The sequence below is a fragment of the Manis javanica genome, chromosome 7 (assembly GCF_040802235.1).
Source record: "Manis javanica isolate MJ-LG chromosome 7, MJ_LKY, whole genome shotgun sequence".
Taxonomy (NCBI): domain Eukaryota; kingdom Metazoa; phylum Chordata; class Mammalia; order Pholidota; family Manidae; genus Manis; species Manis javanica.
The window spans coordinates 13,244,973-13,261,949 of record NC_133162.1 but is presented as its reverse complement, the minus strand read 5'-3'; the positions used below and the strand labels follow the sequence as shown (position 1 = coordinate 13,261,949).

General features: G+C 41.6%; 1 protein-coding gene across 3 annotated transcripts in view; it reads right to left on the bottom strand.

Annotated features, from left to right (window-relative positions):
- HSPA12A (heat shock protein family A (Hsp70) member 12A) overlaps positions 1-16,977 on the bottom strand; it is a 158,627-nt gene that overhangs the window by 141,413 nt on the left and 237 nt on the right. For 2 of the 3 annotated variants that reach the window (XM_073240334.1, XM_073240333.1), the window contains exon 2: positions 3,511-3,598. In XM_073240334.1, coding sequence (XP_073096435.1) covers positions 3,511-3,598 — 88 coding nt within the window. Of the gene's footprint in view, positions 1-3,510; positions 3,599-16,656; positions 16,933-16,977 lie in introns of those variants that run through there. The other variant, XM_073240336.1, reaches the window with a different exon arrangement.

The window sequence follows — 16,977 nt, the reverse complement described above, 5'->3', positions numbered from 1 at the left end:
TTTGGTGGTGCTGGATTGAGGGGGGTTAACACACATGCTCGCCGGGCTCCGCTCAGGTGCCACACCACTGGCTATGTGACCTTACCATGTGCCTTGGGCCTCAGGGTCCTCACTGGTAAGACAGGTGTCTACAGCAGCAACTTCCTCACAAGGTGAGAATTAAATGATAAGACAAGTGAGAGCGCTTAGACTTACTGGCACACAGAAGGCACTCAATAAAACAGAACTTTTATTCTCACACTTATTATTCTTAATTGAGAGGAATGTGAACTTCTGCAGGGGAGCACAAAAGAGAGAAAGGCCAGTCTAATTTGGGGGGGTATCAGCAGAAGCTTTGGGGAGGAGGTGGCAGAATGAAGAGTTGTTTTTCAGAATAATAGGGAAAAACAGTCTTCCAAGGATAAAAAAAAGAGTTTGTTCAAAGGCCCTGAGGCATGAAACATCCTGGCAGGTCCAGAGCACTGCCAGCAAATCCACACAACCACAGTGAGGCTTCAAGGTCAACGAGAAGCCAGCGCCAGATCTGAATGGGCCACCTAAAGGCCCTAAATGGTGGAAAATGAAAAGGAAATTTGATCTGCCTTTCAAAAAGGTTTAAATAACATCCACCTCAACATGATTTCCCCTGGCCAGAGTCACCATTGTGGTGATCAGCTCTCACGAATGCCGCTGGAGGACACTGATGCCACAGAACAGAGGAATTATTGTCATTCACATGTTCTTTCCTCTGTTCACAAGCCTTTAAAAGTTTTTTGTTTCAGTTTTAATAACTAATTGGCATATCTTCCCTGCAGCTTTAGTTACTGCAGAAGGTTTTCTTTACCACTAATAATTTACAGGATGCTTGTTAAATACCCATCTTCCTTACCACAAGGCGGGTCTGAAGTGGCCACTTCTTGGCAGTCATGAGAGCCAGACAGCAGTCATTCACCCTCACAGGATGCACATGGCAACCACAGCTTTGTGGTCCAAGACTCGAGAGACAGAGGCAGATGTGGGCGGCAGAGCTAAGCCAGGGGTTAGCACAGGAACTACATCCCGGGATATATCCCACGAAATCATATCCCAGGATAAAAGCAGTATGAGTCAACAAAGAAGGTCACTGAAGAAGATGGAAAAGAACACATGCAGTGGCACCAAACGGTTGGACAAAAATGCAAAGTGGATCTTTTGAGGGATTGAGTGACAAAGGCGGTCCCTGGAGGGAAAAGTTAGAGACAGACAACTAAACTGTTTGGATACGTCTAGATTTATTCTCTCATTCATCATTCATGAGGTCAGCCTATTAGACGACTCTATTAATTCTCCTTGTTCAAATATGTCCTGGGTATTGAGAAAATAATTTGATGCCACAGAACAGTGCCTGGTCTCCTGCCATGAGGGACTCAGGACAGCAGGAAGGGAAGTCACTGCTATCGGACACCTGACATGTGCCCGGTACTGTCCTAGGTGTGCATATGTAGTTAATAATAATAGCAGATGTCCCATTGAATCTTCTTAATACTCCTTTAATAAAATCAGTGGATGTAAACAGTCTTTTTTTCCTGTCCCCAATTTCATTCACGTCCCATATTAGAGAAAATGGAGGCAGAAGGTGGGAAAGGGGCCCAAGTGAGGAAAGGAAGCTAAAAACTTAACATATCAACCACCCTTGTTTGTAAAAGAAACCCTGCTTTTTTTCAGTTCAACTTTTTCCCTTTAATGACACGCATTGCCCCAAATGCCCACGAATTAATCCTGCCATTCCTTGTCTACCAGACCCACTAACATGCTTGGTAGGTGTGTGTGTTTGTGTGTTTACAAGTGCTGGAATGTTCTAGTACACATAGGGACTGCAATCATCACCACGGGATCCGCCAGCGTGTCACATCCACATTCCGGACACAGGTGCCTGATAACTGCCACGGGAGGGCCTCTCTGCCTGTGAGTCGCCTGGGGCTCCTGAGGACCAGTGGCATTTTTCTTGTTTTAAGTTGTTAAGAATAAAAAAAGAAGCATAGGAAAAAGTGAACATAAAACATAAGATATCGTATCAACCGACCATGTGGTACTCCAAACTCATATGTGTTTTATGGTCAACTGAGAAATTCAAAAAGCATTATATGAATGATTAAAGTAAGCATGAAAAATAGCAGGATCTCTATCAATTGCGCTTTGTTTCTCAGACAATCATTTTTCTCCTGAAAAATCAAAGCAAACAATTATACATTAAGCATCTACTATTTGACAGGTATTCTATATACAAATGAACAAATACAGGATTTCTCCTCATTATTGTCTTTTCTTTAAATTATCCAAAGCGTTGATGGGGTGCTTTAACTGTTTTCTCTTTAAGCAATTTTATTCTTATGAATGTCTTCAGAAGTTTAAGACTTCGATGGTTACGCAGTTTTCTGGGTCTTTTAGGAGTTCGTTTTGTTTTCTTCGTACTGTTCTTTATTCACCTTAAACTTTTCCCTGTCTCTTCCTATTCTCTGATTTTTAGGGAGAAAAAAATCTAGCATCTGGGGTCTGAGACCACTTGAAATGTCTGGGCTGAGGACTGCTAATGACCTCCCAGAGATAACCCAAATTGCTGATTTAGCAAAGCCCATTCTTGACCTTGACACAAGACAAGACAGGCAAAGAGGAAAGACTGGCGAGGGAGCGGGAAAGAAAAAGATCATAGAAGCGCTCAGATCTCCCCGGCCCCCTCCCCCATTCAGCAAACACCTGGCTGAGTTGGAAAACATGACCGGTCCAACCTTCCTATTGGCACCAATTGAAGCTGTCAGCTCTCGGCTTGTCACTGGTTGCACTGGGAGGCCCCGAGCAGCCACAAGAGCCCTAATTAGGCAGAAATGACACTTCTACAACTGACCTGCCAGGACCTTTGGCAAACCATTTAACATCATTAGTTAACATTTTTTAAAAGTGTGAATGTAAATGAACAGCCAGCAGCTTTCAATGGAGTTTGTCGGTGGCATACCCCCTCCCCACCCCTGCTCACTCTTTCTCTTTTTACATGAATAGTCTGCTTGTTTTCCCTAGAATTGGAGGGAGGCGCTGGGGAAGAAGGAAGAAGAGGAGCAGAGACATGTTCAAGCACAAACAGGCTCAGAGGAGCGGGAAGACCGTCTCTTTCTGCCGTGGAAGGGACCTGAGCAGGTGCAAGCCCCCGGGGCCAGCAGGACAGAGCTGCGGGACAAGCATGTGCCCAGCAGGTAGACTGAAGCCAGGTGGCTATCAGAAGCCATGCTGTGAGCATGGATAGTGACCATTCTGGGCTTTGACTGGGTGGGAAACACTTTTGGTTCCTGACCCAAGGATGCCTCTGAGATACTCTCTCTCACTTCCTACCACTTGTTAGCGTTTGGGACAAGCAGATGATTTGCAGCAGTTTAGCAAATATCTTATACGTTTAAATGTACCCACTTTAAACATACCTAGTTCTTCTCTAAAGGAATGAAGTTCTGGGGTAACTACTTCCGACGCCAGTTTGATACTTACACGAATGAGTTCATTGCCTACCTGTAGCAGCTATTTCCCACCTTGAATCACACTTCATTTTGTTCTTTGCTGTACACCCACAGAATCCGTACACGCCCACACTCTCCATCTGTAGGTGGGGGGAGAAGAGTTTCACTGTGAAAATGTCACTTTGTTTCCATGCTGCTTTTAAATCCTGTGCTCATGCTGGTTGACAGTTTGAAGGGGCAGAAGGGAAGCACAGGTTTAGGTGGGCGGCAGAGGAGCCAGGTTCCTGGCGGCCCTTTGCATTTACCACCTACTTGTTGTGTGGCCCTGGACAAGGTGCTTTGCCCTGAGTCTCAGATGTTTTCATCTGTAAGGCAGGCAGAGGCAATGCTTTACTATGCGAGTGAGAAATAAATAGGTGGAAATATTGTGAGACCTGAGAAGTGCTGTGTAAAGATACAGCACAACAGACCAATAAGCCCTGCCAGAAGTAAGAAGCTATGCCACATTCTCATCTGCATGCATCATGGAGAGAGGCAACTGAGAATCTGTCCTCTTGCTTCCCAAGACACTCTGGACAAAGCCACTACACCCCGAGCATATCCCAGGTCCCTTCCTGTCACCACCCCCACCCCACCTTCATTCCTGCTTATTCTCTGAAGGGCTGTAAGAACTACAAACAAGAGTGCACAGGTACAAAACGAACTCCTAAAACCCATGGCTACACTTGCTTTTTAGCCTCTCCGCTGGATCCTAAAGAGTATAAGAGGGGAATCATGTCTTGTCCATTTCTGAAAGCCCTGAGAACAGTGGTGGGTACACAGTAGATGCACAATAAATGTTTACTGTGTTGAAATGCAGTGCAGCTTCCAGACCAGTGCTTATAGCAGTCGGAATGTGTGCTTTACAAAGGCAGCCCTGATCCTGAATTTGAAGAGCTTTACTGGTCCCTGAATTAAAGATGAGTAAAATCAAGCAGGCACTGTGAGGTGGAGAATGCCTGGAAGTAGTCATGAAAAAGAAGCAACAGAAAACAATTTTGGTTTGGGGCAGAAAGAGAGAGAAAATACCAGAAAACGTCCTTAATAACAGTAAATGGGAAAGGGAGAGAGCTTCTCATCATGATGGAGTATTTAGTGCTTTTAAGCTAAATACCTCAGCATATTAAGCAAGTAGAGAAAAGCCAGCTAGAAGATGTCAGCAAATTGAACCGAACGGCGCTCAGAAAGCTCAGAAAGCCGATAGGAGGTGTCTGGTTTGACCCCTTTTCCCATCACATGCCTGGTCCGCGCCTGGTTGTTTAGTGTTGCTTCTCCTCTCCAGCTGCGGAGCTTATTGAAAAGCTCTTGCTCCCTGCCTAGTTTTGGCACATTTTCTGCAGGTGCCTCCTACTGTGGCCACAATGGGCTGCTAGGGAGGTTTAGACCTGTCAACAGCTCCAGGGGAGGGGATGGCGGTGGTGGAGGGAGCACAGCCATTGTCTTAAAGGGCCAGTGACATTGTGCACCACCCCGGAGCCTGCAGCACCGCACCTGCTAACGAGATGAATCCTTTCTCCTGCTCCCTCTGTAATGATTTAACGGGACCACTTTGGTTCCTTTCTGGAAGGGGAATTGCTCCATTGATAATATAAAGTAATTGCCTGTAAAACATTGCTCTGCAACAACTACTACTTCCCTGGCTGAAAATGTCACAGCAATTGAAAAGCTCTTAGCCCAGCCAGTTCAAGAATGAGGTTGCTCACAGGAACAGTCCTTGCATATGTCCCCAGGCACTTGCATGTTCCTAGAGTCACAAGTTTCTGGTGTGTCTGATTTTTAAGACAGAGAATGTCCCTTCCCATAGCATAGCCTGATTTTGTGTGGGATTGTGGAAAACTCACACTAAATATTCCCTCAACCCTAGAATTAGGCTTATTTGTTCAGGATAAGAAATAATTTTCTTAATCACCCATGCCATTCTTCCCTCAGAGGCTATGAATTTGGCCCATGTGGGTCAAGTCTGACTTAGGAGAGTGTCTCCATTCTCATCAAATAAGATTGTATCTTTGTCTAGGAGGTAGGTAGTAGGGGCCTCGGTTTTGCAGGAACCGATGCTCTGTTTAAGACGTGATTTTTTTCAGACCTGTCACTTGGCGGCAGCAGTGACACATTGTGGGAACGGGGACCACACACTAACGGAGTTTTCAAAGTACTTCATTTAGTCATTGCCAGGCCAATGTGAGGGAGTAAGTCACCTGGGGGAAAATCATTTTGTCATAGATGTGAACCTGCCAGCAAAATAAATAGTGGTTTGTGATGGTTTCATTTTCCTCTGACAGGTAAAAGCCTCAGTTTGTGTCTGAATATGAGAGAGACTTTTTTTCAATTAAATTGGTGGGAAGTGCCTCTTGCTAAATGAGATGCTGCTGTTACTAATTTGGGAACAAAGCTTCAGGTGAATCACCTTCCAACGGAGGAGCCAGAAGATTTTCTGTAGCTGACGGAGTAAGGGCAGTAGACATGGTTATCACAGTACTGTTTAAAAAGGCAAAAACGTCTGTCTGCTTACTTCATGACCAATAGTATAGAGAACTCAACTACAAAAAGGCCATTTAAATTTATAAACTTGAAGAAAGTCAGAGAACTTTTTGCATCTAAATCCTTTGACAGGTTGTGGTACCCCTCCCATAACTACATAAGTGCATCGTTTTTTTCCTCAGAATTTAGGAATTTTTTATTTTAATATTGTCAGAATATACATGGTATTCCTTTAGGGCAACTACACATACTACACCAAAATATACTATATATAATAAATATTAGCTATTTTTTCTTTACCGCTAGAGTGAAGAGAATAAAAATTATTTAAATAAGCCCAGTATATAAATTGATTCCTAGATAGGAGGAATTATGTTGACAGCCTTTCACCAGAAACTGAGTTTTTCTCTATTTGCTTATATGGGAAGTTCTTTTTTTTTTTTTTTGGTCTGTAAAATGAAAGTGTGGAACTAAATGTTCTGTCTGTCTGTATGATTTTCTTATCTATAAAAAACGATTCCCATAATGGCAAATAAATGAGTGGTAAATACGACCATACAGTTATTTCTAGCAGTTTTGCCTATTAGATAGGTGGTCAAGACAGAGTCAAAGTGAGTTGAGTTAATCCCCTGCAGCCAAGACAAGGAGAGCTGGACTATCAAGGCTAGAATCCCAAGCCCCCTGTTAAGAGCTGCATGTGAAGCAGGAATGCCTGTGGAGGGCTGCACTCGAGGTGGGGGTGCGGGGTGGGGGGCAGTGCTGGCCTGCTGCTGGTGTTAGGCCACATGTCCTCTGCATGAACTCCCAGAGTGAGTGTGGACAGTGTGAACACTGTTTCACCATATTTCTGGAGGGGGAAAAAGCAACATTTGAAGAGGAGAAAAACAAGTCAAACAAGCACATTGTCAGTGGAATGAATGTCAAATTTGACAGCAGCCACAGGACTGGTTTCACTTTTGCATCCTCCTCTTTCGTTTATTTGCACATGACACGAGGTCTGAACACAGTTCCAAAGCTCGAGACGCTAAAATGGGGCTTTACATCTTGCTCCTCATGAGGATCTTTGTAGCATATTTTAAACCAGCTGATTTCATAAGGTAGAGATTAACCTTGGGTTATGCGTGCTTGAACTTCATACTAAATAGGGTTTTGGTCAAGATGTTGGGCATGTGTTTGAAAATAAAAGAATGCATTTTAAAATGCTGCATCAGTCCTACATCATGCCACCCACCTAAATGATGAAATGTACAGAGTGGTGAGAATTACCCCCCAGGTTAGTCTGTGAGTATTCTGAAAGGTAAAAGCTAAGTCTTAAGGTAAGACTTAGATTTAAATTTGGTAATTTAGATTTGTAAATTTATTTGTGCAGTGAGAGCCACCCACATTTCAACCTGAGCCCTCTATTTACTGAGTGTTTGCCTTTCTACCAACATGTATCTTATCCACTAAAAGTTAACACACAGAAATGTTAAGATCCTTTATACTTAAATAAAAAGTTAACATCCAGCTGATGGGTAACAGTACCTTTTGAAATGTTTGTATTCCATACCTAAGGTGTGCTTATTTTTCAGTTAGAAAATGTCTGTTTGAAATTTGCTTTATAGCTCCTGAATTAATACAGAACCACTGGATAAGGGAAGAAAAAGATTTTACTGTCTTAGCCCTTAGCAGAATGCATGGGATGGGTCCAAATGAACATTTCAGCTGCAGTTTTTATGACTAAATCAGACATTAGGGAGGCTATACAAACACAGGCTTCCTTCCCCTCCCCGCTCGAGAGCTTGGTTCTACTTTGTTTCCTACAATTTTCTTAGAATGACATACTGCCAAGTTTCCTTACTTTCAAAAGTCAGAAAGCACTAGGTAGCCAAACGAGGATCCCTATACTGTTCCTCCCCAGTTTGTCTGAGACAGGATCCCAACCCAACCCTAAGCTTTTAGAGTTAGAGCTTATTTTAAAGTATCCAACTGAAGTAGATGTACTTCAGTAATCACACAAGCATGACTGAAGGACTAGTTGTAAATGCCTACCATGAAAAAAGGTAAAATTTTACCTTCACATGTTGTGAAAAATAGATGAGATAGGCTGGCATGAGGTGACAGTCCTAAAGTCTAAATTTGGAGAACAAGGTGAGTCTCTCATAAACGCAGTGATCATATGGGCTGACCCTCATGTAGCAGCTGAGCCTAAACCCTGGGGGAGTCAGACGTGTGTGTGTGGGTGGGGGGAGGTGATGCTCTGATCCACCAGCCAGGGTCTAGGTGCATGCCAAGTATGGTAGTGCTTTTTTCTTAGCATTAGGGTTTGGAAAAGTGTCTGCAAAGTTCCAGGCATGCTCCTAAATTAGAGTCAAACCCAGACAATACATACAGGGGAAGGTTAAAAACATTTATTTTTAGTTTAAAAAAGCTAACAAGACATGGTGGTTTCTTTTGTTCTCATATAACAAATAATACTTGGAGATAAAGTCTATTGCAAATATAAACTAAAAGCCATCTTAGAACTTTGAGTTTTTCATTCTGATTATATTTCCTGCTTCTACAGATTTATAATTATCTCCCAAAAAGGCAACTAATTTTCCAACAATAGGTTTATGACAAATGTACAGAAAAAATTATCTGTTGAACAGATAATATTTTTCTTGTAATGGTCATAGTTAAGAATTCAAAATGGCTATATTTTTTATAAAGGAATAAATGATGCTACATAGGCCAATATTCACTCTAAGGCTTTATAAACTGATAAACATGTATTTTACTTACTGCCATCATAGCTTAAAATAAAAGTTAAGTTTTTGTTTTTACTCTACAAAAGACAGTCTTTGGTTTTGCGTTCTCAAAATCAGCACAGGAATTTTATTTTTCCCTTACATCCTGTCAGCTTGGCTATACAGTAAGCATTAATGATTAGGCAACCAAAGTTCAGGTCAGATTCACCAGTTATTAAAAATTCCACCCAGTGTTGGCATGGGATATTTTACATCAAAAGGAAATTTGGTACCAGTTTGCTCAAAACAGGGATTCTACTTTTAAAATTCAGAGGCAGAAAAATTCTTTAGAAGGTCCAGATATCCAAGACTCTTCTCTATGAAATTCCCTGCCCTGTGAGTTTGCTGCACAGCCTTCTGTATTTTCAAATGTGCAGAATGGTTTTAAGGCTAGAGTGCAAATATGTGGCCATGAGCTTTGTGAAAGATGGTTACCAAGAATAGCTTAGGGATATTTTAAATCACTCGGTTGTTCATGAATCAACTCCAATTTTTACAACAGTCTAACAGTGGCTTTTAATAAGTACAGCTCCTTCAGGGATTTTTACCAGCCCCAACAGGCCACTGGAAGGGCGGCCCGGGATTACCAGCATTGCTTGCTTTGGCCGTATCTCTATACACAAAAAGAACCGGAGGTCAGGGCAGGCACCCAGATACATCTATTCCAAACCTCACTTTTGCCTCTCAAGTGAAAGCACCAAAATCATCCTAATACACATCAGCTCTTTATTCTTGTCTGACTACTACTGTGTTAGATTCTCTTATACTTTCCTTTTCCTTTCTATCTCCAAACTGTACCATTTAAAATATAGTTACACTGACTGTAGCCCAAACTGAAGACAGTATCATTTATAACATATTAAATTATTTCCACTTTAGAAATAACGTTTCAGTCTTTCATCCTTACTACATCTCTCCTTCAAGGATTAATGGAAACATTATTTTTCTGAAAAACGGACTCTTATCATTTTTTAAATTTCTGTAATATTCACATAAGATATTGAATGCACAATCACAAAATATAAAAATAGTATTATTTAGTGAAAAGCAGGATCCATTAATCCCTTGTTAATATACAATTCTGTGTATTTTTATAAATTGTACAGAAATTTAACACATTAGATTGGCATTAGAGGTTCATTCACAAGTGTCACCTTAAATAATTTTGGAAGTACATAGGGCACCAATGGTAATCATTTATATATGATTGTCATATATGAAAGAGATGGCAGTCAAACCAAATAAATATTGAGAAATTTGCCTAACATGATTTTATTCACTGAAAATTCCTGGGAATTTACTCCAAAAATTACACTCCCCCTAAAAATTTTCTCATGTGCGTCTACGACCAGTACTTTTTAAAAATACTCAAAGAACTAAAATTCTCAAACTTCTTAAATAGGACTAAAAAAAAGGCAAATCAACAAAGAAAAAGAGAAAACAAAAACAATAAACAATTCTATACTCTGCTGATAACAAATGTAAAAAGCCAAGTCCTAAATTTTTGACAACTGAATTAATTTTAAGTTCCTCAAATAATTTTTTGAAGGTTTAACATAACCATAAGATTCATGACAAGGCCTCTAGAAATCATCAGTTATAAGGCATAGACAGTCTTTTGATTTGCTGGTAAGAAATAGATAATTCCTCTTAAGCAGATTAACCTAAAGTACATTTTCTGGGAGGCTAAAATCCCTTTCAATCAGGTTCTTAAGTTTAATTACAAAAGTCAAACAATTTGTTAGTTCTCATTCAAGTGCAACAGCAAAATAGATATGCACACAATTCTCAGGAGTCAGGAAACTAACCAAATAAATATTTTTACGGTAACAGAAAAAACATTTTTAGCCATAACTTGATAAAACATCTAACTGGTCCTCTTAACTAGAGCCTCCCTCTCTTTCTTCTTTGCTGCTCCCTATGTGGAAAATGTGTTCAACCTTCTCTTCATTCACAATAAATGCAGTTACTATGTTTATTTTGGTACATTTATATTAAGAGAAGTACAAATCAGAAAACCTGGCCTTTGTAGGCTATTTTATATGTATTCATTTTGCTTTGTTAGCCAATAATTATGTCACAAAGACACTCTTAAATTGTACCTACTTCTATAAAGTTTAAAAAGTATCTACTTAAAAATGGTAAATAGCTTGCTTAAAGAATTTCTTTTGCCAGATTTTGTCCTTTTCTCATTACTGTCTGAACTCACTGGAAAATTGCCCTACTTCCAGTTTCCTTCTGCTATATAGAAATTGTGTGTCTATACCCTGAAAAACACCAATTAAACTGCCAGCAGTAGCATCTCCAACAGTATCTTTTGGGCTTCGGTGTCAAAGCCCTCTGAACAAATGACCGGAAGGCTAAATCTAAAACAGCCTTTGACAGGATGCTAGCTTTGAACACTCACATTGTGGCTATGGCTCCAGCTCTCTGCTTCATTTGGGAAAAAAGAGAAATAACACATCAAGTTCATAATTTTGCACAAATTGCAAAGGTTAAAATAAAAGTGATACATTACCAGGAGGTTTGATTATTTCAAAAAGTCGCTAGTAATGTCTTAAAGGTCTCCCCTTATCATTTACTGCAGCTCCATCTGAACTCCTAAACAAAGCTACAGAAATATTTTCATACAAATAAGGCAAAACTGCTAAAAGTGCTACACTTTCCTTTTCCCTAATTTCTTTGGCAGTAATGGCATCATCACTATGTATTGAGCAGGGTGGGAAGACGGTTCCATGGCATTTTAAATTTAATCTCATAGCAATCCTATGAAGCTGAGAATATTAGTCACTGAGGAAATAGGTTCTGAGAGGTTAAGTAACCTGTACAAGGTCACACAGCTGGGAACTAGAAGAACCAGGACTCCTTGATCCCCCATGTGGTCTGATTCCAAGAGCCAACATTTCCAGGCCTTTGTGGCTGCATCCATTATCAAATCATTCAGGTGAAACCTTATCCATTCTCTTTCTGGTGTGATCCATGAAGAAATCTTGTAGAACAGTGGTTCTCAACCCTCGCTGCACACTAATATCACATATTTTTAAAAAAAACTCTAGGCATAGGACCCAGCCCTGGAGATTCTGATTTAATAGTGTGGGGTAGGGTCCAGGCATCAGTATTTATCAACACTGTAGCAGTGAATAAAATAGATAACCCTTTTCTTTGTGTGCTGAAGTTCTAATGGTGCTCAGATTCTAGTAGAATCCAGTAGGCTCCCCAGGTGATTGCAATGTGCAGCCCAGACTGAGACCCAGTTATCAACAGATTACTAGCATTTACCCAGGCTCCTTTCACCAAGCCTTCAATGTGAGCAGCTCAACTGGCTTCTCCAGAGAGAACGGGCAAAAGTCCAGCAAGGGGTGACATGAGACCAAAGAAGTTGAGAGGCAGTGGAGCACAGTAGGAAATGCATGGACATTGGTATTAGAGGGACCTGGGCTCACATTCCATCTCCACCATTTGTTAACTGTAACTTTGGGCAAATCACCTACATTTTGTGGTTGTTCTTCAGATTCAGTGGGATGATAAAAGGAAAGCCCCAGACACATAAAAGCACTTCCAATGGTAGTTGCTGCTGTGGTTTTTGTTGTTATTATTACTACCATGGTAATAATGACTGCCAGGAGGCATTAATAATGAAAAAAGCAAATTACAAAAACATTTTTTATTAGTCAAATCATTCCTACTTTTATTACTTAGCATTTAATCTACAGCTATTTATATTACAATTAGCCTAGTAATCACTGATTTCTCGTTCATGACAGCTGGGTGAGGAAAGGTAACATTACTCCCATTCTCTGGATGAGGAAAAGGGAACATTTCCATCTATTGTCTCCAGTTTCTATGATTCTGTGGTAAAAAGCACCTGCTATCATGTTCATTTGTTCCCTATGAAAAATGATATTCAACACAGATGGCAAATGCTGGAAATAAAGAATTAACAAGCACTTGATAGCAATTCCAAAATAACACCTAAATAATCACTCCTGAACATTTAAAGTTGAGGCAAACAAGTTCCAATTTAATAAAGATGTTGGAAAGTTTTAAGGAAAAACAAACACATTTTCTGTATCCTCATTCATTTAGGAAATAGACATAGCTTAGAAATTTTTTTTGAAATGCAGACTGAAAATCGCTGATTTCCTCTACAAACTAGCAGATAAGAATAAACTAATATGTCCTAATATTTTATCTTGAATAAGAGCTAAAAAGCAGAAGAGATCTAAGGAGAGACCCAGGTCAGTGGTTCTCAAAGTCCCTAAGAAACCTGTGGACTGTGGGCAAGGGACTCACAATTCCCAAAGTCCACAAAATACACCCCCGACAGTGAGGAATGGCTTGCCTGTAAATGTACTTTTTGTCATATGTACAGTTTCTGTGAATGAAATACAAATGCTTCTAGATACACCACTGAATTCAGTCACTATGTATAACCACTATTACATGGTGGGGTGCAGTGGGGAGCTGGGGGGGTGGGGAGGAGTCTCAATTTTTTGTTGTGAAAAAGTAATCTTTATACTCAAAAAGGTTAGGAAACACTGATCTAGTACAACCACTCATTTTATCGATGAGGTCCTAGAATATCTTGCAACAGCTGGGACACCCGTCTAAGTTTCCTGATTCCTAAACGGCCCTTGTCCACACCATATACCCCTTTCAATGAGGGTACCCCATGCATGAGAAGTCAACAGTCAGAGCTGTGCCCTCTCTAAAGGAGAGTATAGTCCTGCCTTCTTTCCTGGGATATGTTCCAGAATTTTCTATAACTCCTGAGATTTTCCTTTCCTTTCATTGCCTGACTTTCTCTCCCCTCCTCAACTCCCCAGTTTATGCCTTCAGGGTTAGCACCACTCAGTCCCTTTCCAGTCTTGCTGCTCTTTAAGTGCCCTTGGACATTTAGTCTCAATAAGAAATGGATATATATATAGTCACCAAGGTACTAAAACAAGGAATATGGTAAGTATAGATAAGGATGTATTTTACAGCCCAACCCCAATACTCTAATACCTACTAGAAGACAAGAAAATTGGAATTTTCATGATCACTTTATTTACTCTGGATCTATTCAACCTTAATAGGCTGTTAATAAACCCTTAGCATACCAACTTTTCAAAATGCTTTCATTTTGAAAGTTGTGCCATTAGAACTTAAGTGCCATGAAGAGAAGAAATGTTATCTATTTTATTCTCTGCTTTTTCCCCAGTGCCTAGAACAGTGTCTAGGCATTTCATAAATATTTTCTGATTGAGTGAATAACAGAAGTAAGCAGAAATGGTAGTTTTATTTATTTAGCCTATATGTAGCTTTGTTTTTATTTGAGAAGATGGAATGACTCTATAAGGGAACAACTGAGCTTCTAATAATCTCTTTTCAACCTTCAATTCTCCCGTAACATTTGACTTAACATCCTTTCCTCAAATATTTCTAATGTATTTTTTCAAAGTTATACAAGCATACGTTTGAGAACAATCAGATACTACCAATATATGAAAAGAACAAAAATTCCCAGCGATCCCATCACAGGATGACACAATTAACATGCTAATGTATATCCTTTCAGACTTCACACACACACACACATGCATATTTGACACATTCCCAAAACTCTCTGCCCTAGACTCTGTGATTTCTATTTTTCCCTTTTTCTCTAAGCCTATTATGTTTGCTTCTATTATAGCTCCTTACCCTCCTGGTATGTCTTAAGTATAGTCCTTCTCCAATATTTAGTTCCTTAAGAGGATTTTTTTCCCTTTTCCCTCCAGAAGATTCATCGATTCTTACTTTGACTTTAAATTCTATGCAGATGCTGATAACCTCTATCTTCAGTCCTTTTTCTCTGGGATACCAGTGCTCAAGCACCACGTCTAAAACCAAACACATCCTGTTCCCCCATGAAAGCCAGACCACTCTCCCATTTCCATCAGCTGTGATGGCATTCTACAAGTCAGCCCCCATGGAGTCGTTTTTGGATCCCCAAGCCCACACAGTCCCTCAAAATGAGTTCCATCCTTCCTTCCTTCCTTTCTGTTCTCTCACCTGTCTCTTCTATTGCTACTACATTTAGACCCTTACACCTGTATTATTTTCTGCCTGTTTCTCCAGCTTTCTGTATAAAAAAACACCTAGGAAGCTGCTCCACTGCTGTCAGTTGACTTCTTAAAAGACCATTTCCATCTTGCCTTTCCCATATGCAGAAATGGGGCTGCTTCCTGCTCTTGCAGAATAGTATTCCAGTACCTTCATCATTTCATCTGAACTATTTTTCTACCTTTCTCATTATTCCTGAAAACAAACCCTTTGCTCCAGCCAGCCTGGTGAACTCTTTATTCACTCAACTCCAAAACATTTGACTGAGGCATTTATTAAGCATTTATTATGTGTAAAATCCATTCATTCCTTCAACGAATATTTATCGAGCAACTGCTATTCTCTCAGGTAATGTGCTGATGCTGGCGATGCAATGGTGAACAAAACAGACCAGAATGAGATAGTCCCTGTCGTCATGGAAACTAGAGGCCAGTGGGTTATATGAGGGAGACTCCAAGACATGGTGGTTCCAGCCCAGGGAACTTTCAATCTTCCATTAAAATGTCAAATGAGTCAAGACATCCCTGAGGGCTAAACTTTGTGGCCCATGCTGCAAATGGGGAAGGAGTTCAGGAAAAAAAAAGGAAGTTTGAGTGAGGAAAGCTGGTGTGCAGCATGGCTTCTTAGATGCGGGACTCACTCAGCATTGAAGGATGGGTGTGCCAGAGAAAGGGGTGCCTTCCATCCAGGGGGTTAGGAGGAAAAGCCCACAGGTGCAATTTAAACATCAGTAGCAATAGCACCGGCTTATTTTGTGTGAAGGTTCATGCAACACCTATTCAGCAGAGCACATGCCCTGTCCCTGCAGAGCCCCAGGCTCTCAGTGGATGTGAATATGACTAGACTCAGCTACCATGGAGAGAAACCTAGCAAGGAGGATAAGGCAGGCCCACGATGACCTACCACACTCCAGCAAGTGAGACCTTCCATTAGAGATTGGGAGAAAACACAGGGAATTCGGAAGTGCATGTCTGGGTTTCTGTAACAGTATTTATAGAATCACATATTTTTATACATCTACAGTGCATCTATTGATAATAACTATCCTGTTTCAACGTGTTTTCTCACTTTCCTAAGTGACTTGTGAAGCAGGCAGAGTAGGTAAGACTGTTGTTTTCTGGATGAGTAGGGAAGACTGTTTTCTGGATGAGGAAAGTGCAGCACAGATGTTTTTAAGTGATCTGCTTAAGTCAGGAGCACAAACAGCCAAGAGTAGAACAAGAACACCCTGTCCATCTGGGCAGAATTATCTAGAGCAGAGGGCACACATTAAGTTCTATAATTGCGTATGACACCTGGTAGGTGTAATGGAGACAAGCAGGCAGTTTGGATTTAAAAGGGCAGGATGCACGCAGGAAGCCTCTGAAGGTTCTAGAAAAGGAGTATGACGGATGTAAATATTCCATTCTCATTTCCCCTCGTCTTGTCTGTATCACCCGCCAATCCTAGGCCTACACAAACCGTAACCATTCCTTAAGGGTCACCCCCAATTTCTTCACCCCACACTTTTTCCTTCCATTGATTTCACCCCACTAATCTCCCAGGGGAGAGCACGGTCATTTCTCTCCTGGACATCACAACGCGCCCAGCCAGCACACTGCTCTGCTCGGCTCGGGGAAGGTAATGAAATATCGGCCGAATTAATGAAGCCCTGGGCCCTCCACAGTCCAGCGAGGACATCCGGAGTGTTTACACCCCTCCCCAGAGTAATGAACCGGCACCGGCCGCCCTTGCCACCCAGAGAGGCTCGCCCACAGTGAGGAACGAGGGGGTGGGCGGGGAAGGCCGATGGCCCCGGTCCCAGGGGAAGGAATCAGGGGCGCCACCTGAGGCTCCAGTCCTCGGCAGGAGGCCGCGGCTACGCTCTCACGCTGCTGCAAAAATCGCTTCCGGAGAGCGGTAACCATCACCCCATGAGGAAACCCGCCGGGGAAAGTGGTGAAAAACGACGCCGGGAGAGGGTTGGTGTCGGGAGTTGCGGAGCCCAATCCTGGGGCGCCATCCTGCACGGAAAAGGGAGGGAGGAGGGCGGAGGAGCCACGCGCGCCTGAGGCCGCGAAGAACTCCGAGCAGAAAGCCGCGCGAGATCTGGGGTCGGGATCTCGTTGCGTTGCCTAGCGACGTGAAGGACGCTCGCGGGCCCCCGG